The sequence below is a fragment of the Drosophila bipectinata genome, chromosome 2R (assembly GCF_030179905.1).
Source record: "Drosophila bipectinata strain 14024-0381.07 chromosome 2R, DbipHiC1v2, whole genome shotgun sequence".
NCBI classification, from domain to species: Eukaryota; Metazoa; Arthropoda; class Insecta; order Diptera; family Drosophilidae; genus Drosophila; species Drosophila bipectinata.
Genome location: NC_091737.1, coordinates 2,519,829 through 2,544,670, shown reverse-complemented (window position 1 = coordinate 2,544,670; position 24,842 = coordinate 2,519,829). Strand labels below are relative to the sequence as shown.

Below are 24,842 nucleotides of genomic sequence, written 5' to 3'. Positions count from 1 at the left end.
TTTGGCGTGGTAAGTGCCTATTGCTCTCCCTTGCATGTCCTCCAGCTCGTAGGTTGAATAACCCGTTCTCTTACGAACTTTCGCCTTAATCTTGTACGATCCTTATCTTGGGCCAAGCTTGGCGTTGTAACCCGCCGCAAAGTGGCTTTGTTTGAAGTTCCTACGAAAAATCTCTTGTCTCCTTCTCGATACGTCACCTCTCTGGACCGTGCGTTGTACCGCCTTTCATTCTTCTCCGTTTGCTTCGCTAAAACCTTCTGAGCCTGGGCCCGTACTAAATCCAACGAATCCTCCCGGGATAACCGAATCTCTCTATCCTCCAAGAGCCCTAGCTCCCTCATGAGCTTGAACGATCCTCCTGATCCCACAAACTGTTGCCCGAACACTAAATAATATGGGGTTGCACCCGTACCGGAATGGACTGAAGTCCTTAACGCGCAGCAGATCTCACTGAGGTGTTCATCCCAATTCCTTTGGTCTTCTCTCACGTAGGATCTTATAGCTGCGATAATAGACCTATTCACCCTTTCGGTTGTATTAGCCTGCGGCGAGTGGACGGCTGTAAAAATCTGCGTCACCCGATTCTCCCGCATTAGCGTTCTAAACGCTTCGCCCTTGAATTGTGTCCCATTGTCCGAGAACACCGTTTCCGGAACTCCAAACGTATGGAACAATTCCTGGCTCATGTACTTCACTACTACATCGGCCGACAGCCTTTTTACCGCCTTACACGCTTTGCAAACCTCACAGTTGCCTACGTAGTCCTTCACGTCCCTAACTAATCCTGGCCAGTAGTACATCAGTCGAATCCTCTCCAGCGTTTTATGGATCCCTCCATGGGCTGCTGTGGGACTGTCGTGGGCTTCTTTCATTACCTCCGGGATCATCTCGTTTGGCACCCATAATTTTCACGCGAAACTCTCGCCTAGCCCTACTTCCTGATCTTGTTTCGCCCGCCGGAAAACCTTCCCTTCCATGACTTTCAAGTCTGGCACCGTTTTCCTATTAGCTTCGACCGTGTTCCTTAGAGTCTTATACGCATCCGTCTCGAAAAATGGAGATTCATAGTCCATCCCTAACCCGGCGACTACCTCCTCTTCTGCTTCTCCTTCATACGCCCTAGACAACGCTTCAGGAACGACATGAAGTTTGCCTTTCCGATGTTCTATTTGGAATTTATACGCCTGCAGTTTCGACGCCCATCGTCCCAGCCGAGACCTTAAGTCTGGTTGTGCCATGAGCCACTCTAACGAGGCGTGATCTGTAATCACCGTAAATTTGTGTCCCTCTACGTCTGAACCGCTTAATACAAATAATCGCGGCCAGGCATTCCTGTTCCGTGACGGAATAGTTCCGTTGGGCCTAGCTCAACTTCTTCGAAACGAAGGCAATTGGGTACTCGTCCCCTTTCTCTCCTTCTGAACCAATACTCCGCCGATCTCATAACTGCTTGCGTCGCAGTGAATGTAGAACGGCTTCCTAAAATCCGGACTATGCAAAACCGGAGCCTGACACATTGCGTTTTTAAGTTTTAAGAATGCCTCCAAACCCGCCTGCGTCATCGTAAAACGACATTTGGGTCTCATCAAATCGGTTAGAGGATCTGCTATATCCGCATAGTTACTTATAAATTTGCTATACCATCCGGTCATGCCTATAAAACTGCGTAACGCCTTCAATGTCCGCGGAACAGGGTAATCTACCATGGCAGATATCTTCTCGGGATCTGTTCTTATGACGCCTTCCCCGATCACATGACCTAGATACTTAACAGTTCTCATGCAGAAATGGCTCTTTTCGATATTCAGCGTTAGCCCCGCTTGCTTTATGTGCTTCGCCACCGTCGTCAGGACCGCTAGATGCGATTCGAAAGTATCGGATACGACGAGCAGGTCGTCCAAATACACGAATACCTCGTTCCGTAGCGCAGCCGGAATAACTTTATCCATGAGTCGCGTCATGGTTTGAGAAGCATTCATGAGCCCGAAAGGCATGACCCTAAACTGGTAAAGAGGCTTCCCAGGAATGGTAAACGCGGTCTTATCGCGTGCAGCTGGTTCCAGCGGGATCTGCCAGTAAGCGTCCTTCAAATCCAAACTCGAGATGAACATCGCTTTGGATTGCGTCTATCTGTGGTAGTGGATAGGCATCGCCTTGAGTGAAGCTATTCACCTTCCCACAGTCCAAACATAACCGGACTTTGCCCGGCTTCTGCACTAGCACCACCGGCGACGACCAAACACTTTGCGATTCTTCGATCACCCCTAGCTTCATCATTCTCTCGACCTCTCCGTAGAGCAGCTTCTCTACTGCCGGAGACACCGGATAATGCCTCTGCTTTACCGGTTTCGTCTCTCCGACGTCGATACTATGGCTTATCAAATGGGTTTTGCCCAAGCCTAGAGTGGCGAAGGATGGAAACAGCTTTATCACCGCCTGTAAACTCGTTTGCTGGGTTTCGGACAACTCCTGCCTAACCGAAATCTCGCCGTCCTGGAACTCCAAGGGCAAAAGTTCGAAACTCTTCCAAAAATCAATACCTAGATACGTGGGCTTGGCTTAACGTGGGAACTAGGTAAAAGGTATGAGTTTTGCTTAGGCCTTTGAACTCCACATCCGTCGTCAGCTGTCCCACAACCTGTTGTCGCTGACCATCAGCCGTGCTCACTGTTGTTCCTTTCCGCTTGAAGTCTGCCTTGCTTTTTATGAACCTTTCTGCGAAATTCCCTCCGATACAACTGACCGCTGCCCCGGTGTCAAGCAGACCCAGGACTACTTCTCCTAACAATCTAACTTCTGCAAATCGACGCTTGTCCGAAGTTTTATACCTTATTTTTTCTATTTTCCTTAACGAATTCCAATAGTGCCTTAACCTGTTAGTGTTTCTAGACCTAATCTTATCGTCTACCTTGGCCTTACTATGCTCTCCTTCGCGACGCTCGTTGTCGCTCTCTTCCTTCTCTCCTACTTGTCCTTGTTTGAGCCTAACGGAATGCGCTGGGGTGGACGGTCCGGTGCATTCGCTTTCCCGTTTTTTTGACATTTCGGACAAGATGGCTTATACACATTAGGTGACCCGCATCCAAAACAGAAGATTTTCCGCTTTCCCGCGCAGTCGTGATACATGTGACCCTCCTTCCTGCAATTCCAGCAGATAAGAGCCACCGCCTCCACTTCGTCTGCTTCTTCGTCCGTGAACTCTTGGGCCTCTTCCCTTTCCAGATCACTGCCTAATTCCGCTACCGCTTTGCCGGAGGCATAGCCCCTATGCGAGCCTTTGTCTTCTCGTCTCTGGGTTTCTCCATATGCCTTCTTTGTCCAACCCGGCTTTGACGCGCTGCTATCTCGAAGCACTTCCTCTAAGAATCGCTCACGACGCCTGCAAACTTCTCGTAAGTGGCCCATCGAACGTATTGATACATTCAGCAACTCGTGGCGGATCTCGGACCTGAGATTTCTTCTAACCATTTCTACTAGGGTGGCTTCGCTCAAGGGAATACTCAACCCATCCATCAGTTGCTCTACCGCCTCGTGAAATGAATCGAAATCCTCTCTTTCGCGTTGTTTTCGGTCTCTTATTGCTTCGCGTATGTCCTCATCCGTTCTATTGTCCCTATTGGGGCACAACTCGCCCCATCCCTCATCCCTCTCATCCCTCTATTCAACTTATGGAAACGCCAGTCAAATTCTCCCACTTTACCGTCGAACAGCAAGCTCGCATTGCCGCACAGAGCTGAGAAATTACTATCCAGTGTTTGGTGGGTCAATGCTTCTATCCGATAGATGAAATTATCGACAGTCATCCCCTCTGGATGTCCACTAAACCGAATCTTCCAATTGTTTATAATGTGGCCCACCTTATCTGGTCTGTACGCTAGGCTTTGTTCTGCTTGTTGCCTTATACCGTTCCTAAAACTGTGACTTTGATCTTGAATCGCCCCTTCATTATCGTAAATCCCACCGGGTTGTTCGTGGACTCCAGCTCTCACTTCTTCATCTCTTTCTGGACGCTCCCTTTGGTGGAATAGTCTGTCCACCTGTGCCGACAGCTGTTCCAGTAATGTCGCCTGCATGGCGCTCACTGATTGGGACACAAATGCTTGCAGCTCCGCTGTGCTTCCTAGAGATTCTGCCTGAGATCCTGCTTGGCTAGTCCCGCAGGGTGAGTCTGGCCGGCGAGTCTGCTGGCTCGTACTCGCAGCGGTCGTGTCACTTGCCGCTTGGACTTTCTCAAAGCACACTACCTTGCACGTCGGGCATGACGACTTCGACCTGGCATGTGTTGTTATGCATGTCTTGTGAAATTCGTGCCCGCACTTGGTCCTGGCTCTGCCAGTTGCCATTTCTTTTTTGGATATCATGCAGATGGGCATCTTCATGGGTGTCGCTGCCCCCCTCTCTGCCTCTGCCGGATTCATCCTTTCCTATTTTCTTTCTAAATCTGAAGATACACTAACAGATGCTCTCTCTTCGGCTACCACAACTCTGACTACTATCAATATGAAACCAAACTTCGCCCTCGTTTAACTTGCCTACCGCCAATACACGCTGCCTTTTGTTCCTCTTTTTTCTGTTTTGCTCCTTCTTCTGATCTGTTCGGGAGGTGGCTCGAGCAACTCCCCTCTACGCCTCTTCGTCGCCCCTGCTATTCCCAGGCACCGCGAGTCAACTACGCTATCTCTTAAGACGTGGTCATTCGTAGCTCCTACGACTGAATTCCAAGCGTCCATCTTCTCTACTAGGGGACGACGGGTCCTAACTGCCAATCTCCAGGCGTGGTCAGACATCAGTTTGCTGACTGATCCTGCTCTCCAAGCGGCTGTAGCGCCAGTTTTCCCGTCCCTTTGCTCTTGTGAACCACTCACCAGTCATAACTCGTGGTCAGGTTGGTCCTTTCCCTCCTGAAATCCTACGCGAGATACTGAACTGCTAAGCTCTACTCCAAACTATTGCTGCGACTGCTGTGGCACCGTAGTCTACCCTTTCTCTAAGTGTAGAATTCCAGGCGGAACCCGCACCGCTGCTGAGGCTTTTGGTCTGGTTACTCCCATGCTACTCTAACCAGCCGAAATGATTTGACCGCAAAGCATGGCTGCGTTTAGCCATACTGAAAACATGGCCCCACGTAGGGCGCCAGAAAAATTTATGATAATTATTACTGTAACGAACAGTCAACCTGGTGAGGTGGCATCCTTGGATCAACGGCTGAGAGAAGGGGTTGCACGCGGTTGCCAGCTAGGCCTCGTCGGCTAATGGGTGGGTCATATAGGGCCCTTTCTCTCTCCCTGATGCTTACCTCGAAGATCATAAATTCTATCGTTAATCGAATGCGTGCACGGCCTCTCAAACTGCGAAGGCCAAACATAGTCCTCTCAAAACAGATTTTATTTGGATCCTCAAGATCCTCAAGAACGCAAAAGTTGGTGGTTCAGCGGCAAGGCGGTGGCGAATTATTTTTCGTTTATCTCATTATAAAATTCATGTTTATTAGGCTAAAGTGTTCTTATACATTTACTGCTTCCCCATCCCTATTTCCCCTTACTTCACTAAAAATTCAGTTTTCCTTCTTGGCTTACGTATCTACTAACTAGATGATAGGTTAAATGATCGAAATTGAAAAACTTAAAATAGTTGCGCGGGGGCAATGAATTCGAATGTAATATATCTTAGAGTTAGCTTAAATTAGGGAATTAACGAATATTGTTTCATTTCATGTAACTCTTTCTTTGCTCTCAAAATAATAAAATAAAAATTACACCCTTAAGCTCTTCTGCACCGCTTCGTGGTGAAAGGCTTACTGCGCCTGGCGTATGTGGATTCGCTGCGTATCTGCGCGTTTTTCTATAATGGACTCAGCCGTCTTTTCCGCGAGCTAGCATTACATAAGAACGGTTCGGCGATGCCCTTGTTACATTTTAGGATCGGGCTCTTTTTGGATCGCTCGCGGTGTCTATGGCGAAGGCAACCGTCCACTTGGTGAACCCCTTCGGCCGGGAATCGGACGATGCGGTAGATTGACAACCGGAATGTTCCGCGTCGCTTCGTTTGGCTTTATGTAAAACTACTCGTACTCACTCACCCCTTTCATCCGCGACGAGCTGGTTGAAGCGCTTCCACGTGCTCGAAGTTCACAAAAAAAAATATTAACTTAGCTAGCCAATCGAAATCTTTATTCGGAGCGGAACCCTCCGCTCACCAACTCCGCACGGTTCTTTGTGGCACCACGAGGCCACCAGTTGGACCGATTACGCTCCCCTTTTTTTTGCGGCGGAGCGTTCCTTAAAAACGCCGCAAACGTTCCGAGCCTAGCTCCCGATCTCGCTCGCCTCGGACCACAATCAGCTCTAGCTCCTCCGGCGACTGCTCCGACCGTGCTCTCCGGTAGGAACCCAGTCCTTTCGCGGCCGCGCCTTGTGGGCGGTTTCGCGCCGCGCACCGTCTCGATTTGCGCCGTCGACTGCTCCACTGGGAACCTCGCACAACTCCAACGTCTCTCCTTACGACCGCCCCGTACTCCTTGTACCAGGCCCTCCGTACTAAAAAGCCAAAATTATACATCAGACCCGATCGACCCTGACCTAACCTAACCACTCACCGCCACTACTATCCGTGACCTGCCTCACTTTAGCGCCGACCCTTTGGCGCGTCTGCCAACAAGCTGCGCTTCGGTTTTGCTGGTGACTTCCGAAGGTGCTTATTCTCCACCTTGCTTGTGCGTTTCCCACGTAAATTTTTCGGCTTCTTTAATTGGATGAACTTCCTTGGGTCACGCCAGAAACGAAAAAGAAAGTGCTGTACCCGCTCGGATTTCTGCTTCTAGCTTCCAGCTTCCAATAACGGTTTTACACCGGTTGCCAGACCTCCGGACATTGGAAACGCCTAACTCCTTGCTACGGTCCTACTACGGCAAAAGGTTCCCAGATCGGTTGCCATCTCCCCTCCCCGGGGTTGCCACCTACACTGATCTAACGCCGACGTTACAAAGTTTCAACCCGATTTGGATTACTTGCAAAATTGGTGTTTAGCACTATTATTAATTATTAAATATTAAATGAAATTTAAGCCCACGGAAGATTATCTTCACGATTTGGGTGCCCTATTAGAATGAAATTATGATTTTTCACCCATTTTTACATCATGGTTCACTCAGTTATATGGCAGCTATAGGATATAGTCGGCCGATCCCGGCCGTCCCGACTTATATACTGCGTGCAAAGGAAAGAGAGGTGTGGGCAAAGTTTCAAGTCGATAGCTTTAAAACTAAGAGACTAGTTAGCGTAGAAACAGACAGACACACGTAATTGCTCATATTAACTTAGGAGGTGATCGTGATCAAGAATATATATACTTTATAGGGTCGGAGATATCTCCTTCACTGCGTTGCAAACTTTTGACTAATACTGTAATACCCTCTGCAAGGATATACACAAATTTTTTTTATTAAACTAGTATTTAGGTCGACTAGGGATCGGTTCTTGGTCGGTCGAATATATCCTGTAGCAGCCATATAACTTTTAATTAGAATGAGTGCTATTTTTAGCAAAATAATACGACCTACGAGGTTTCATAAGGATCGGCCGACTATATCTTATAGCTGCCATATAACTGAACGATCGGAAATGGTATTTTTTTTACTAAACAAATACCAACTTGTTTTTTTTTTTTAAGATACAAGTTTGTAAAGTACTCTTGTAATAAATTGGTTGTATTATGATATTCTAATAATGATCGGCCAACTATATTCGATTTTTGAGATATATATCCGGTTTTATCTGCAATGGTATATCAACTTCGGCCTCGCCCGAGGTTAGCTTTTATTTTTTGTTTTTAATTATTCTTTGACTTATTATTTCAGTTGTCAATGAACGATTTTAGCGTACATAGGATTATAGGAAGAGGAGGTTTTGGAGAAGTTTACGGATGCCGAAAAGCAGACACCGGAAAAATGTACGCTATGAAATGTTTAGACAAAAAAAGGATAAAAATGAAACAAGGTGAAATGTTGGCTTTAAATGAGCGCAACATGTTACAAGCCGTAAGCACCGGAGTAAGTCACCAAATAATTTGTTTTTGTTATTTATAATTAACTTCTATATCTTTTAGATTGACTGTCCTTTCATTGTTTGCATGACCTATGCTTTTCATACACCAGATAAACTTTGTTTTATACTGGACTTAATGAACGGTGGTGATTTACATTACCACTTATCTCAACATGGAGTTTTCAATGAGGACGAAATGAAATTCTATGCTGCTGAAGTAAATTTAATTTGTAAAAATATCTAACACCAACAAACCTCCACACAAAGTTTTACCTCTACTCTTATCTTTATACTGCCCCTTTCAAAGCTAAAATAAACAATAGTTCCATCCCGATCCCGTTGTGCATGGTTCATCTAAAAAGAAATCAATCAAGTTTTCTATGTAATTATGTATTAATTTTTTTTCTATTACACATGTTTGAGACCAAAAAAATTAAAAAATGGTGGGTTCCGTTCCAGTTGCTATAACTTTAAATTAACCATTCAATTTTAATGCATCATAATTCAATTCAGGCCTACTTGCAAAAATACCCAATTTTTCGGGAAAAATTTTGTTTATCAAATCTGTACATATGAAACACTAATTGCATCTATTTATTGAGATATCGACCTGTCAATTATAAAATAGGCGACAGACGCCTATTTCAGTGTCTGCGAAATTGATTTAAAAAACACCTCTTCCGTAAAATTTGGATTTTGGCGCTTACGTAAATATTCAAAAATAGAGCTCGTTTTTTTTGTTAGATAAACCACAGACCGTTTTACTGTTTCCGTTTGGGGTAAAAGAAGGTAAAACTCTTAGTGGAGTAAACAAATTGGGTTGTCTTGGAAATTTGAACATTTTTTTAACAAAATGCTCTTTTTTTTAGGTTATTTTGGGTCTGGAACATATGCATAAACGCAGCATTGTTTATCGTGATTTAAAACCAGCTAACATATTGCTTGATGAAAATGGACACATACGAATTTCTGATTTGGGATTGGCTTGTGACTTTTCAAAAAAAAAACCACATGCTTCAGTGGGAACTCATGGATATATGGCACCAGAAGTATTATCAAAAGGAACGTCTTACGATTCTTGTGCTGATTGGTTTAGCTTTGGGTGCATGTTATATAAACTTTTAAAAGGGCATTCTCCATTTCGTCAACATAAAACAAAGGATAAGCACGAAATTGATAAAATGACTTTAACTATGGTACGTGAATGGTTTATTAAATACATTTAATATTTTATATTGCCCACAATTTTATTACAATTTTTAAATTTTTTTTGGCGCCCAAGGGTATTTTTATACCCTTAAAAAGGTATTATAATTTTGTACAAAAGTGTGCAACGCAGTAAAGGAGACATCTCCGACCTTATAAAGTATATGTAGTGAAATGCTTCGTTGATTTCATTAAATTATTAGACACGATTTTTTCTTCGATGAAAACAGTTTAGTTTACTTAGTTAGTTTACAGTTTACTTAGCTTAACATTTTAAATATACTGGAGATACACGCGACCTTCCTCTGCTGATGCTCAATCTCTACCCCTTCCTCATTTTCCACGTTTTTTAACACTTAAGAAAATTGTGATGGAACAGAACAACTTATCGATTATAATATAGGACTGTCAATAGGACTGTTTGTTTTATTTGGACCTTTATCGTCTCCTACTTTTTCGACGAGGTGTCGACCATGTCTTAACTTACGGATCACGGCGTACGGCCCTAAGTACTTTTTCTTCAACTTCAACCCTGCAGCAAACTGCGTTCTTTTAATAGCTACTAAATCTCCGAGTTTGTACTCAGACTCTGGCTTTCTTGATTTGTTGAATGACTTGAGATTCTCGTCCTGAATCTTTGCGATGTTCTCCTTAGCTTCCTCTCGAATTATCCCCTTCTCTTCCTGTTACTCATTTAGGAAATCTTCCTGTAACAGCTTTTCTAACTCTTTATCGTACTTAGTCTTCATATTGATCCCAGTAAGAATCTTGAATAGAGCTATCTTGGTACTTCTAGGTGGGGAGGACTTAATAAAATGTTGAACCTTGTCTACATGCTTATACCAAGCTTTCGGGTCTTCCGCACAAAGTTTTGTCAATATGCTGAATATTGTGATCCTTACAGTATTCCTGAAAAACATTGGCTCTGAATGCCGTTCCACGATCCGTGATTATACGACTTGGGTTACCGAAAACTTAAGCCTGCCTTTCCATTCTATCCACTACTTCGTCAGCGCCAGTATTCTTAGTGGGTAAAGCCACACAAATTTATAAAAAAGCGTTGACTACTACTAAAACATGATTGTATTGTTTTTTTGTCATGTCCATGGTGCCAATTGGTCTGTAACGGCTCGTCTGCCTTGTTTATTGCTTTTAAAAATCCCTCTTTTTTAAGAATCCCAACTATGCACTCTACACAGGACTTCACTATAGTTTAAGCTTTCTCTAAATCTGGGATGTAATAATCGCGCTGCACCAAGTCAATGGACCTTACAAATGGCTTTTATCCATTCTTCCTTACGTTGAGTCTGCCGAATTCGATGTCTGACTGAATCTTGAAGCAACAAGATATGTACTCGGCTTAAGGCGTCGACATGTTTCATCCTTATGCCTGGACGATGCTCTATTATGTACTCAAAGTCTTTTAAAAACATGGCCCAACGAGATACTTTTACTGGAACATCATTCTCCGCATTGTCATAGCAAACGCATTGCAGTCAATGACGATCTTAATCTTTCTCCCCAGCAAGTAGATTCTCCACTTCTTTAGAGCTTGTACTATAGCGAGTACTTCTAGCTCATAAGAAGGATATTTCTCCTCGGCATCTGTTGTCTTGCGGCTCATATACTTTACCGGGTGGAATTCTTGATCAGCTGAATCCTTTTGAAGAAGGACTGCTCCATATCCGTAAATGCTTGCATCACAATGGACTTCTGTTGCACTCTTTTGATCGAATAACTTCAGTACAGGCGAACTTGTCAGGGATACTTTCAACTGCTTAAACGATGCTAACTCTTCCTCGCCCATCTTAAAGGAAGTGCCCTTTCTAAGCAAGTTCGACAATGGTCTGGCAATAATAGCGAAGTCTTTCACAAACCTTCGGAAATTGGATGTTAAACCAAGACATCGTTGAACTCCTTTTTTGTCTCGCGGGACTGGGAAGTTTTCGACTGCACCAGTCTGCTCTGCTGATGGTTGAATAGTTGCGGTTTCGACTATATAGCCCAGGAATTGAACCCTCTTCTTTAAAACCTGACACTTTTCCCACTTAATACGCAGACCTGAACGCATTGCGATATCGAAAACTGTCTTTAATTTCTCCAAACCTTCTTGTTCGGTTTTTTAATGGAATAATCAAATCATCCATGTACAGGATTAGGGTACCGTCTTCAATCAATGGACTGAGCACTGCAAAAATGTATCGCTTAAACACCGCAGGGGAATTGGAAATTTCGAATGGTACGAAGCGGAATTCGTATTGACCGCTTTGGGTGACGAACGCGGTGTATTTGCGAGAGCTTTCCTGCACGGGAACATGGAAAAATCCGTTTGATAAGTCTAACTTTGTAAATACTTTTCTCTTCTGAAGCTTATGTAAAACATCGTCAATCAAAGCCATAGGGAAATTATCACGAATAATCTTCTGATTCAATTTGCGGTAGTCGCAGCAGAGTCTTTTGGTGCCATCCTTTTTTGCAACCAAAACTATGGGTGAAGCGTATTTGGAAACACTTTGACGAATGATTCCTTCCTTCAGCCAATCCTTAATCTGCTTGTCAACTTACTCAGTTTCCTCGTACAGTAAGCGCCTAGGTCTCTGATAGACTGGGATTTCATTTCTACGCATGGTCGCATCTACGGCCACATTTTGATTGTCACTATAATGAGTGAGATCTATGTCGTGGCTTGGACTATTTTCATCTCTACCTAAGGTGGGATCGGAGATATGGTCAAGATCTACTGAATGAACTGCGTGGAAAACGACTTCTTTTGCTCCAATTGTTGCGGTTACCATATTAAGGACAACGCTACCGATCACACCTTCATAAAGGGTATCATTGTCACGTATTACATAAAAGCACATGTCAACGTCAGTGTACGCTGTCTCAGAAATGGTACAAATATCGCTGCCAGAATCGAAAAACGCCGTTATCTGGTCGTTTCCAATGTTAATGTTTTTAAACGCTCTGTTAAAAGTCTTGGTCGATATTTTCACCCTCAAAAAAGAAGATGAGTCTTTTAGCTCCGCAACAGAAAATCACTTACATAACTTATTTTATAATACTTTAGATTAGATACTCTTTGATTTATACAAATGAACAATTTAAATGGGAATAAAATATTGTTTACGTTACAATAAATTGTTTTGTTTGACCTCAAATTCGTGGTATCAATTCAATAATGATTGTATGGATTTATACTTGCGAACCGCCTGCTGTCTCTCGTCTTTTGTTGCTCATCTCTGACATTTGCCACTGCTTTTCAAATTCATCTCTGGTAAATCGTTGAACTAAAAGCTGCCAGCGTTGTCTTCTTTGATGACTGCTTTTCAACGTCGTCTTCACTCGCGCCTTCAATATCGCCTTCAACTCCAGTGACGTCACTTTGCCGCCTCGTCTCAATACTCCTCTCTGGATCTCTGCTCCGTCGTAATCTCCTCTAGATTTTACGTTTCCAAGTTCTCCTCCTGGTCAAGTTGGCCATTATTGTCGCTCTCTGCGACAACGGATCGTATAAGCGCCTTTCGTCGTCTTCCGTTAGGAATTTACTTGTCTCCACAGAACCAATTTTGCTCTCACACTCGCAAACTGCGTAGTTTGTAGTTTTGTAGTTGCAGGATTTCACAATACTTTGCAAAACTTGGTGGAACTGCGCAACATGAAAATTCTCAGCTCTTCTGGGTGGTTTTTTGTCTCATAATCTCTTCAGTTTTATAACTTTTATTTTCTCCGTTTAACTTTAATTATTAAACTGCGATCGATGGATTCTTAGCACAAAAACTTGATGGTTGTTTGGCCGCGTATCACACTCAAACTGGCATGTTTTTGGATTGATCCCGGACGAGCCCCCAAAATTGTAGAGAAAGGCTTCCGTTGACTTCATTAAATTATTAGACACGATTTATTCTTCGATGAATACAGTTTAGTTTACTTAGTTAGTTTACAGATTACTTAGTTTAACATTTTAAATATACTGGAGATACACGCGACCTTCCTCTGCTAATGCTCAATCTCTACCTCTTCCTCATTTTCCACGTTTTTAAACACTAAAGAAAAGTGTGATGGAACAGAACAACTTATCGATTATAAAATAGGACTGCCAATCCTACATATATTCTTGATCAGGATTACCTCCTGAGTTCGTCTGTCTGTTTCTACGCAAACTAGTCTCTCAGTTTCAATCGGAACGGCCGGGTTGGGCCTATTTTATCCTATAACTGCCAAATATAACCCTATACTACCAAGACGTGGGTCATAATAGTTTTATTTGTGAAAAGCGTTAACTTCCGCTCTATTTCGTCATAATATTTAAAAAGGGGTAATTCTCCCAGTCTTGACAAGCTTAATTCTGGCTTAATTACATGCATCGGAGTTTTGTTCGCGTATGTGAAATCTAGACGTGCCAGTATGGCGCCGAAAATGAATACTGTGTTAAAGGAGGAGAGGGTGGGAACTGTTCCCCTTACTTTATTTTTATACCCTTGCAGAGGGTATTATAATTTTGTCCAAAAGTGTGTAACGCAGTAAAGGAGACACCTGTAGACACCTACGACCCTGTAAAGTATATATACTCTCGATCAGGATCATCTCCTGAGTTGATATGAGCCGTCTCTCCGTCTGTCTGTCTGTTTCTACGCGAACTATTATTTCAGTTTTAAAGCTATTGACTTGAAACTTTGCACACACCCTTCTTTCGTTTGCACTCAGTATATAAGTCGGAACGGCCTGGACCGGCCGACTATATCTATAGCTGCCATTTACCTGATTGATCGGAAATGGTATAACTTTGATGTTTATATTTTATAGCTGCCATATTATGGAACGATCGGAAATGATTTTTGGTAGAAATACAAACGTTGGTATTTTTGAAGTTACTTGTTTCTTTTTTTTTAGATATGTTATTGTAATTAATTGGTTTTATTATGATATTCTCATAAGGATCGGCCAACTATATCCGATGTTTGCGATATATATGGGGTTCGAACTGCAAGGGTATATCAACTTCGGCTCCGCCCGAAAGTAGCTTTTCTTTCTTGTTTTTTTTTTTTTAGATATTTTATTGTAATAAAATAGTTATATTATGATATTCTTATAAGGGTCAACCAACTATATCCGGTTATATACATATATTTTATACTTTATATAAAATCGGTTTATATAGATATCCGGTTTTACCTGCAAGGGTATGCCAACTACGGCTCCGCCTCAAGTTAGCTTTCTAGTTACCTTATAACAAAAAAACTTATAAAATTAAACTTATAATGGTGACGTAGATTTCCAGCATTTACTAACACGCTTACTTTTTAACGTTCCTGGCTTCCAAAAAGTTAATATTTTAGAGCGCGCGTTGAAATCATGACCGACGATTAGTTTGGGTAGTATAAGGAAGCTTGTATCCAAAATAGCAATTCGATATCTGCAGCACAACTGGTGAGTTTGGGACAATTGGCATGAGCAATGATCGACCTACCAAAATTTACCAGCAATAATCCGCAGCTGTAGTTTCCCCAGGTGTAATTATAACCTTATTTGTACGGCGTCAATCAAGGACGAATTTGATCACATCACCGTGAACATGGATTCAGATGTTGTTCTGACCGTAGAGAATACAGATATGACGCACTAAAAGACCGTTTGCGCGACAAGTTTGCAGTGTCCAGTGAGTCAAAACTACGTCGATTGCTGCAAGGCGTTAGCGTCCATCAAGAAACCCTCGCAAATTTCTCACCTACAACTAGCTCTTATGTAAACTAGGATGAAGTCCACTAATCGCTTGCGCAGCCAGACTCGTAGATCATTCCAAACGCGGTCCTATTCACAGCGTCTATCCAAATCTTCAACGGCCACAGATGGTCAAACGCAGCAAATAGATCAACGAGCAAAACTTTACTACTGTCATCGCCCTTTTGTGAACGAAGCTCGTAAGTGCAGGTCTACCTTCTCTGTTTTGTACGGTGCAAGCGCACCATACCTATGAAAACATGCTAATTGACGTAAACTTTGAATTCCGGCGTTCCCTTCTTCTCGTCCAAATTTTTCGTCTCACTTCAATCGTTTTGCAGGTTTTAACAAATCGGGCAGCTCTAACCAATCTTGGCGCATTAAAGAGCTATTTGATTCAGTTATAATTAGATTATATGTATGTATCAAACTTCTGCATGAATGTACTCATTTGTGAATGTACTTAAGACCTTCTATGTTTACAAATCAATTACTGCTCTCAACGAACTCTGCTCCGGGTATATATATATATATATATGTATATATGGCCTTAGGTCTTGCTTGACCTTAGATTTTTAAGAATGGAGGATCTCTAAGAATCGCAAATCCCATATTTATGATAGACTTTTTTGGCACAATTGTTGGTTTTGTCTTGGATGCATTCGTTTTTTAATTTATATACATTTTCAAGACGATGCTCAAGACGCTATCCCAGCGACGATAGCCGACGCTCATCATGTTGTTGTTATAGACGTTGGCTAATTTTCTTACATAGCTTAAGTTCTTACATTTTTTAGGTGTTACATTAAATTGTTGTTTATAGTTTGATAATTTTCATGGCCACCATAAGCACCTCTACTCACGATTTAAACCGGCCTTTTCGCATATCAATTAAAAAATTTGGCTGCGTTTTGATTACGCCTAAGAGTTATACAAAAACTTTAAAAACATGAATCTTTTTAACAACAGTACACCACAGTCACAGACTATCTTAAAACACGGAGTGCTTGAACACTCTGGCAAAAGAATTAACACAAAAATGTAATGCAATAATAAAAGGTCATGACCAAAAATTAGCATCCTCTGTGAGAAAAAGTGATACCCACCCTCTAAAAGGAAACTAGGACCTATTATTTATTTCTTCAATATGTGCCTCATAGGACTATTTTGCTTGGACATAGAAACACAGCCCAAGCGCCAAGGCTTAGGAAATTCTAGTGGGAAAATGCTTCTGCTATTGATTTTAGCTATGCTGCTGAATACTTTGTCGCTCCAAATGACGTCTCATATTTTAATTTTTCTTTATATTTTTTATTTTAATTTCCTTATTTTTCGTTATTTTATTTTACATACTATATTTTTAGTTACTTAGTCTGTTAGTTAGCTGAGTTTGAAAGTTAAGTAATCAGGGAGGCTCCGATACTTTCTTCTACGAAGGGAATTTTTTAAATAAATAATCACCTTTCTTTAAACCATTGTCAATTGGATCGATAGAAAAAACTTAAGTTTATAGCTACATTTACCATTCCAAATCAATCGTTTCAATACCCTACAAACATTGATACTTCATAGATAGATACTTATAAATCTTATAAATCTGATCCACAGACCCTAAAAACGAAAAGTAAATTGCCAGGCTAAGTAGCTGAATAAGTATTCAAAATCCCTAATTAACTATCCTAACTATCCCATTGAAAAGTTGGACTTTGTGTCTATAAACGGAAACCTCATATATCATTATCTCAATGTATTTATAGTATTTATGACACAGCAGAAAAAAAAATTCTGCGACACGGAGCAATAACTGAAGGTTAGAAATATCTACGCGCGACACCATGTCGGGAATAAATACGCGGTAGAGTTTGGCTGATGTGTAAAGGGTACTGGTTTCCAGCCGAGCTGAGTGTCGGGTCAGACAGCAAACAATCGTAAGGTTTAAATAATTAATAATTTATGTACGCATTGTTGGTCGCAAGCCAATTCCTTTTCGGCCACATGGCTTCAACTAATTTGGCATCTCAAGCTAGCGAGCATCCGCTCAGTCTTGTCTTTTTATTTACCGGCATTGAAAAATATCAATGACCAAACATTGGTGACCCCTGACGTGATAGGTAATATTTATTATTTATTTATTTAACAAATTACTAAAGTCAAACTAGACCGGCTAAACCATATGTGGTGTAAAACAAACATTTCATAAGCAGTGTTTTCCGGTCTTTCAGAATTTGGAAATGGCTTGTGCATCAATAAGAGCATCAGCTAGCATTCCTGTATTCATCATAAAGCTTAGAGGCCCAGACGACCGAGGGGCGCTCAAGAAACGATTTGTTAGAATATATTAAGTTATTTGTTAATTATTAAGCTAAGAGGAGTTAGTAAGGAAATTTAAAATTCTATATTTTAAGTTAGAGGGACAGGAAAGAGATGTAATAGAGAAGAGACCATTGTAGTTCGAACATAATACCCTAAAAGGGTCATGCAGTGCATATGTCGAACTACAACGGCTAAGGAACAGAGGACTAAAGTTTCGAGTCCTTCTATTAGGAATGTTAAAATTTAAGCGTGTTAGTAAATGCTGGCTATCTACATCCCCGTTAATAAGGTTATGCAGAAAAACTACACCGAGCATTGTCCTACGATTTGTTAAGCTAGGTAAGTTTATGAGTAAGAGTCTACTACTATAAGATGGAAGTTGAAGATTTGCATCCCAGTTTAGACCTTTAAGTGAAAAAGTTAGGAAATTCTTTTGTACGGATTCTATGCGGTCCTGATGTACTCCATATTGGGACTCCAGACACATGAACCGTACTCCAGTATAGGACGGACCAAAGAAATGAATAGTGTTTTGGTTATATAGGGGTCATTAAATTCTTTTGACCACCTTTTGATAAAACCAAGGACTCCTTTAGCCTTATTAACCATTAAGGAAATATGGTCGGCAAATTTAAGTTTGATGTCTAATAGGATGCCGAGATCATTAACCTGGGTTAATTTTTCCAAGGCAATCCCATTAATAGAATACGTAGCTTGCAGAGGGCAAGAACGATAAAAAGACATATGTTTGCATTTAGATCCATTAAGTATTAGATCATTAGCTAAACACCATTTTTGAAAGTTATCAAGGTCAGACTGAAGACTGCATTGGGCAGAGATGGATTTGTACTGAAGACAAAGCTTTACATCATCTGCATACATAAGAACTAGAGAGTTCGTGAAAGCAGGGGGCAAGTCGTTTATAAAAAGCGTAAATAATAACGGGCCAAGATGACTTCCTTGAGGGACGCCGGATGTAGCACGGACCAGACGGGACTGTATGTTTTTAAATAAGACTCTTTGTGTCCTTCCATCTAAATAGCTGGAGATCCACGTTAAGAGGTCTTTAGGAAAACCCAGCATCAGTTTATCAGTTTTTTCAGTTTACTCAATAAGAGTGAGTGGTTAACTGAATCAAATGCTTTGCTGAAGTCTGTGTAAATTACATCGGTTTGATATCCCTTACAAAAGCCATCTATGACAAAGGATGTCAACTCCAACAAGTTTGTGGTGGTGGAGCGACGCTTAATAAAGCCATGCTGACAAGGAGTGATAATCGAAGAGCAAAGGTGTTGCAAATGAGGGGTAATTAATTTTTCAAATAACTATATAACATTCAGCGTTATGCACGGTAAAATTCGACCGAGCTAGTAGGTATCTTGAGAAATCAACACTACTGCAGGTTTTTTTATATTTAAGTAAAAGCTTATTTTTTTTATTTTTTAAGTTAGCGAGGCACCTTGTAAACCAAGGAGGATTTGTTGAAGCGGACGGATATTTCCAAGACATGAGTCAAAAAATTTATTTAAAGTAAAATAAAATTTTTCTAAAGTGACATTAAGATCAGTGCACGCCAGAATAACAGACCAGTCAAATGTATCAATAAGGCTATTAAGTTTCTGAAAATCAGCTTTACGGAAACAGCGAATCTTATTTACCACGCTCGGAGACATCTGATCGATACCAGGAGTGGTTTCGATTGAGACCTCCAGCGTGGGGTGATATGGATCCTCTGGGGATGAAAGGGGAGAAGCTCTGGAGAGAGCAGTACCATCAGGATCAGATACAAAACATAAGTCTAAAAGCCGACCTAGCGAATTTGTAACATGATTGATCTGACCTAGGGACATGTCAAACATGCCCGCGGTGAAGTCATGGTGAGTGATAAGTGACAAAGATGGTGAGTTATCGACGTTGGACCACTTTAATTCTGGGATATTAATGTCGCCCACCGCTACGAGTTGGTCACGATCCGTCATAAGATTAGAGACGTATCGAATGGCGGACAAATGCTGCCAATATGTAGGCGGTTCAGACATAGGAGGTATATATGAACATGTAATGTATAAAGCTTTAACGGACATAGTGATTTTAACGCAAATAAATTCTATGTCACCAAACTCATGGGATTTCACCTCTTCAGAAGCAAGAGTAGAGTCTACCGAAATGAGGACTCCACCTCCTCTTCGCTGAGATCGATCCCGTCTAAAAGTGGTGTACTTACTTGGAAAAACTTCGGAGCTAAAGATCTCCGGATTTAACCAAGTTTCTGTAAATGCTATTATATGGGATGCAAAGAAAGAACTATCAGAATATAGCTTGGGGAGTTTGCTACGTAGCCCCCTAGTATTCTGATAGGTAAGAGTTAATGAGGAAACTAGTTTTTTGGGTTAGTAGCCAAAGAAGAGGTGGAGGGTTGGTCAGTGGTTCCGATATTGGGAAGTCTCACTCCCACTGGTTTTTTAACTTTTTTCTTCACGGAACTAGGCTGATGTTCTTGGACGAAAAGATTCTCTGGCCAAAAACTGGGAGAACAAATCATCAACGAACATCAGCGCGGGCTGTATGTATATAATATAATTATATACGTGTATATTTATATTTAAATTTAGTTATGTCCTCCACCTTTATATCGGCTTTTGTTTTGGCTTTGATATAAGCCGAGATATCAATCTCTGAAGTATCAGGGGCAAGACGAGAAACAAATATATGTTTCGATGGAGGAATCACCTGTAAGGGTTTTGGTGTCGCAGGTACGAGAACTGCAGCATCAGTCGGTGCCGGTGGTCCGGACTGTGGAATACCCTTTTGGGTGACTCTAATGGGGGTTTCGTTCCCTAGGACCTGTGGCATCACTTGAAGGGATGCCATGGCGGACATATCGGACCATTGCTCATTATCCCTGAGAAATTCGGACGAATTTTTCTCAGTTCTAGCCCTTGGGGTGGCCAGAGATATAAGCGGCTGCATTAATGTCGGCTGAGCAGGCTGAGGCGGATCAGAAACAGCGGATGTCTTACGCTTAGGGGACTCATTTAGCAGCTGAAGGCCACTAAACTGAGTGTCCAGCGCACAGAGCTGTTCATTGATTTTACGAAAACCAGTGATCAGCTCTTTAAATCCATTTTTGGTCTGTCTCATGAACGACCTCATTTCGCCTTGCACAGCACGACAATTTTCACAACAATAATGTATCCCAGACCTACGGGAAATGGCATCCGAAACTGATGCAGTGAAACCGGCACACTTGGTGTGCACGACGTTTTCACATAGCCAGCAATGGATGCTAGGCTGGGATGTGGAAATTGTCTTGTTACAAGACTTAATGTCACAGACCAGTTTAAATTCCATTTTATTTTTTTTTTTTTTATTTAATAAAACAAAAATTAATATTTAAAAAGTTAAAAAACACAATACCTTGAACCACTGTGCCAAACAAGAAGCCGCGGGAGCTTTGAAAGAGTGCAAAAGAGAAATGCAGAAATATAGATCAGCCGGGGAAGAAGCAGAGCTGAGCTATGCTTGAATTTACAAATTATTAATTAGACTCCAAATATACCACAGCACTCGCGAAGCGAGGCTTTAGGCTTTAAAATTGTTAAGATTCACAAGATTTAATTCACAAGTATGTAAACACCGGTTTACCAATATTTTTAATAAAACGCAGTGCGCACAAAAAAAACACGACCGTTCGCTTGAAGGAAAGAGAGGGAAGTGCTTCTTTCTTCTTCTTTCCTCAGAAGCTGTACCGTGAGAAGTAGTCCTGGGATGAAAGTCTTCCTCAAGTTCTTCACTGCGACTGGAATATGATTTGAAGCATCTTTGTTAGTACGCAGCGCGCCGAATTCCCTAGATGGGCGCTAATATCGAAATCCGAGGTGGAGATCCATGGATTCTGTGACGCCAGCATTGAGGCGTATGGTGCTTACGTTCATGTCGTGTCCAAGGGCACAGGATCTGCAAGCTATTTACTCTGCTCGAAGTCCCGCGTTGGGCCATTAAAGACTGTTACGGTGCGGAAGCTTGATTTATCGGGAGTCGAGTTGTTGGCTCGACTAAGGTCAGAAGCAGCACAGTTTAAGGTCTATGTTTGAAATTATTTTGGCTGGTGTGATTCTGCTGTGGGTCTGCCTGTTTCGAGATTCGAGAAGAACCCTCTCGGTTAAGTACTTTCGTCCCCAATCGAGTTTCGACCATTCAGAAGCTAACTAGAGGAAAGGAGTGGCGGTATTTTCCCACTTTCTTGAACTCGGCAGATATCCTGTCGCCTGGTGCTCTACGCAATGAATTGATTTAGAATAAACTGTTGTTTCACGGTCTTCCGTTTCTCCTTGGAGTCGAATAGGAGTGGCAAACCGCATTCCCATCTGCGAGATCTACCCTGGAATTACGTTCAAGGGTCCTGCTCATTCAGTTCCATGCGGTTTTATTAACACTGGTAATTTTGGCGGGACTATTAGCGCATTCACTTTTGCATTGTCGTCAACATGAGTAAAATCAAATATCGTGCTGTCATAAGATTTCTGTTTTTAAAAGAGAAATTCAACGACGATATTAAAAAGGAGTTAGACAAAGTTTATAAGGATTCAGCTCCATCGTTTTCAACAATAAAATATTTTTTATTTATTTATTAACAATGATCTGTTATTCTAGAATCAATATTATTATAACTAAAAGTAAAGATAATTAAGCTAAAAGAGATTCCATAATTTTTGATTTAATTACATCTAGGGATAGTTCCGGGGATAATAAATGGGACAATGAATTGTAATTTTTACAAATAACGCAAAATGGATCGTGTTCAGCAAAATTAGACCTAGAAATTGGTAACCAAAAGGGTCGGAAGTATCTAGTTAATCTATTAGGTACAGAAAACAATAATTTTTCAAGAAGTAATTTTGAGTCCACCTTTCCAAGAATAAGCACATGAAGTAGCATAACCCCAGCACAAGTACGGTGCTTTTTTAATGGAGGTAGGTTTAATAGTTTTAACCGGCAACGATACGACGAAAGTCAAGTGACAATATCCCAGTTTAAACTTTTTAATGCAAATAATAGAAACTGCTTTTAAACAGATTCAATCCTTCTTTAATGAACCAAGTATTGCGGACTCCAAACGCACGAACAGTATTCCAAGATAGGACGAACCAAAGATACATATAGAGTTTTAGTTGTGATGGGATCATCAAATTGTTTTGACCAACGTTTGATAAAAGCTAGCACACCCCTGGCTTTATTGACTGTCAATGATATATGTTCATTGAACAACAACTTATTGTCAAAAAGGACTCTAAGATCATTAATAAGAGAAACACGATCAAAGACGTTATTCCCAAGTGAGTACGAGACAATGTGAGGCACACTGCGATTGAACGTCATAACCTTACACTTTGAGCAGTTAAGTAAAAGGAGATTGGTAAACACCACAAGAAGACTTCTAACCACACCACAAGGAATACACCTTTCCGAGAAAGGAATAAGTTCAGCAGGGTACTCATTATTAACAGCAATGAGGACACCACCTGCAAAAGATGGACGATCCAATCGAAAAAAATTTCATAATCAGAGACAGTGGAATTAAGCCAGTAAGCGCGATAGCATCAAAATCAAAAGAAGCATTCTTAGTAAAAAATTTACTCAATTTACCCAGAATACTTTGAACGTTCCTTAAAGGGCCCATCCACAGGCGAGCATGTTGGGCGAACATGTTGTGCTCGACGAAATTTTTCCTGTGGATGGTAGTGTTCGTTGTCAAATTTTGTGTTCGTCAAAATGTTCGAATAAAATTGAAATCGTTCTATTTTGACAACGTTGGCAACAACATGCTCGCCAATGGATGACAATGTTGGCACGAACGTCAGTTTGAAAAACGTTTTGGTAGAGCAAAATTAACAAAACATTCCAGCAAGATTTTATTTATTGCCTAAAAAACGAGCCTGCGCTATGGCATCCAAAAGCGATGCATATAAAAACAAGCATTTGCGTAATAATGCATGCCTCACGCATTTGTGTGTCCTGTCTTCGTATTTCAGGCTCTACTAAATGTAGCAGTTCTTTAAGGCTAAGATCAGTTTGTCGGCCAACAAGGTGATGGCAACGGTTTTCTGGGATGCCCGAGGTGTAATTCATGTGGGTTATCTGGAAAAAGGCACAACAATAACGGGAGAATACTATTCCAATCTCTTGGGACGGTTTGATTCGGAGCTGAAGAAAAAAAGGCCGCACATGGCGAAGAAAAAATTTTTGTTTTACCAGGATGCTCCCGCTTACATGAGCGTTGTCGCCATCTTGAAATTGTGTGAATTGCACTACGAAATCCTACCCCATCCACCCTATTCTCCAGATTTATTACCCTGTGACTATTAGTTATTTCCAAACTTTAAAAAATGGCTTGGGGGTAAGAAATTTCAGTCAAATGAACCGGTAATCTGTGAAACAAACGCTTATTTTGAGGACCTGGCCAAATCCTATTTTATGGAAGGTATTGGGAAACTGGAGGATCGGTGGTCCAAGTGCATACGTCTAAAAGAAGATTATGTTGAAAAATAAAAAAGCAAAATTAAAAAAAAACGTATTTTTTTATAAGGGCGACTTTTTATCCTACATAAGAACAAAGGAGTTCGTTAAACAGGGGCAAGTCATTAATAAAAAGAGTAAACAATAAAGTAAAGGGCGAAGATGACTTCCTTGAAGGACGCCAGATGTAGCAAGAAACAAATGGGAATTTTTATTTTTAAATAAGACTTTTTGTGTTTTTCCATCTAAGTAGCTTAAGATCCACGTTAAGAGGTCTGTAGAAAATACCAGAAGATTCAGTTTACTCAACAGTAAGAAGTGATTAACTGAATCGAATGCTTGTCTGAAGTTCGTGTAAATAACATATGTTTGAAATTTCTTTTGAAAGCCACAAAGGATGCGGCTTCTTTTGTAAGCCTACGACACAAGATGTTAACTCCAGTGAATTATTGGTGGTGGAGCGGCGCTTAATGAAGCCATGCTGACATAGAGAAATTATCGAAGAGCAAAGGTGTTGGAAATGAGAAGTAAATAATTTTTTAAATAACTTTGGAATTGCCGATAATTTAGAGATGCCTCTGCAGTTGACAGCATCGGACCTTTTCTCTTTTTTATGTAAGGGAACTATGAAAGATTCCTTCCACTTAGGGGGAAAAATCGAGGTTTTCAAAGATAAGTTGAAAAGTCTATGTAGAGCAGAGGTCGGCACGGCCCTATCTCGGGGGCATAGGAAATTTCTCTGCCCGAGCTCTGCCACACACACACAGTATACATAAGTGAAACGTCATGCTCACAGCCTACTTTCTGCTATTCGTTACTAACACTAATGCGGTAAAATCATATCAATGTATTGGGGTGCCGACCACTGATGTAGAGATTTGCACAGAGCCCTGGCACAGTATTTTAGCCCACAGCCTGGTACACCATCGGGGCCTGGCGATAAAATGGGTTTGACGCTTAGAAGATCAGATAATGAGCTATTGGAGAAAGATGGACCGAATAAGGTTTACTGATTGATTGATGTATGTATGTGTAAGGCTGATC

The 24,842-nt window shown here is 41.3% G+C and overlaps 1 protein-coding gene across 2 annotated transcripts in view; it reads left to right on the top strand.

Moving 5' to 3' along the window:
• Gprk1 (G protein-coupled receptor kinase 1) overlaps positions 1 to 24,842 on the top strand; it is a 140,120-nt gene that overhangs the window by 59,775 nt on the left and 55,503 nt on the right. For both annotated transcript variants that reach the window (XM_043211064.2, XM_070278401.1), the window contains 3 exons: positions 7,856 to 8,047; positions 8,104 to 8,259; positions 8,912 to 9,238. In XM_043211064.2, the coding sequence (XP_043066999.1) occupies positions 7,856 to 8,047; positions 8,104 to 8,259; positions 8,912 to 9,238 (675 nt within the window). The remainder of the gene's footprint in view (positions 1 to 7,855; positions 8,048 to 8,103; positions 8,260 to 8,911; positions 9,239 to 24,842) is intronic.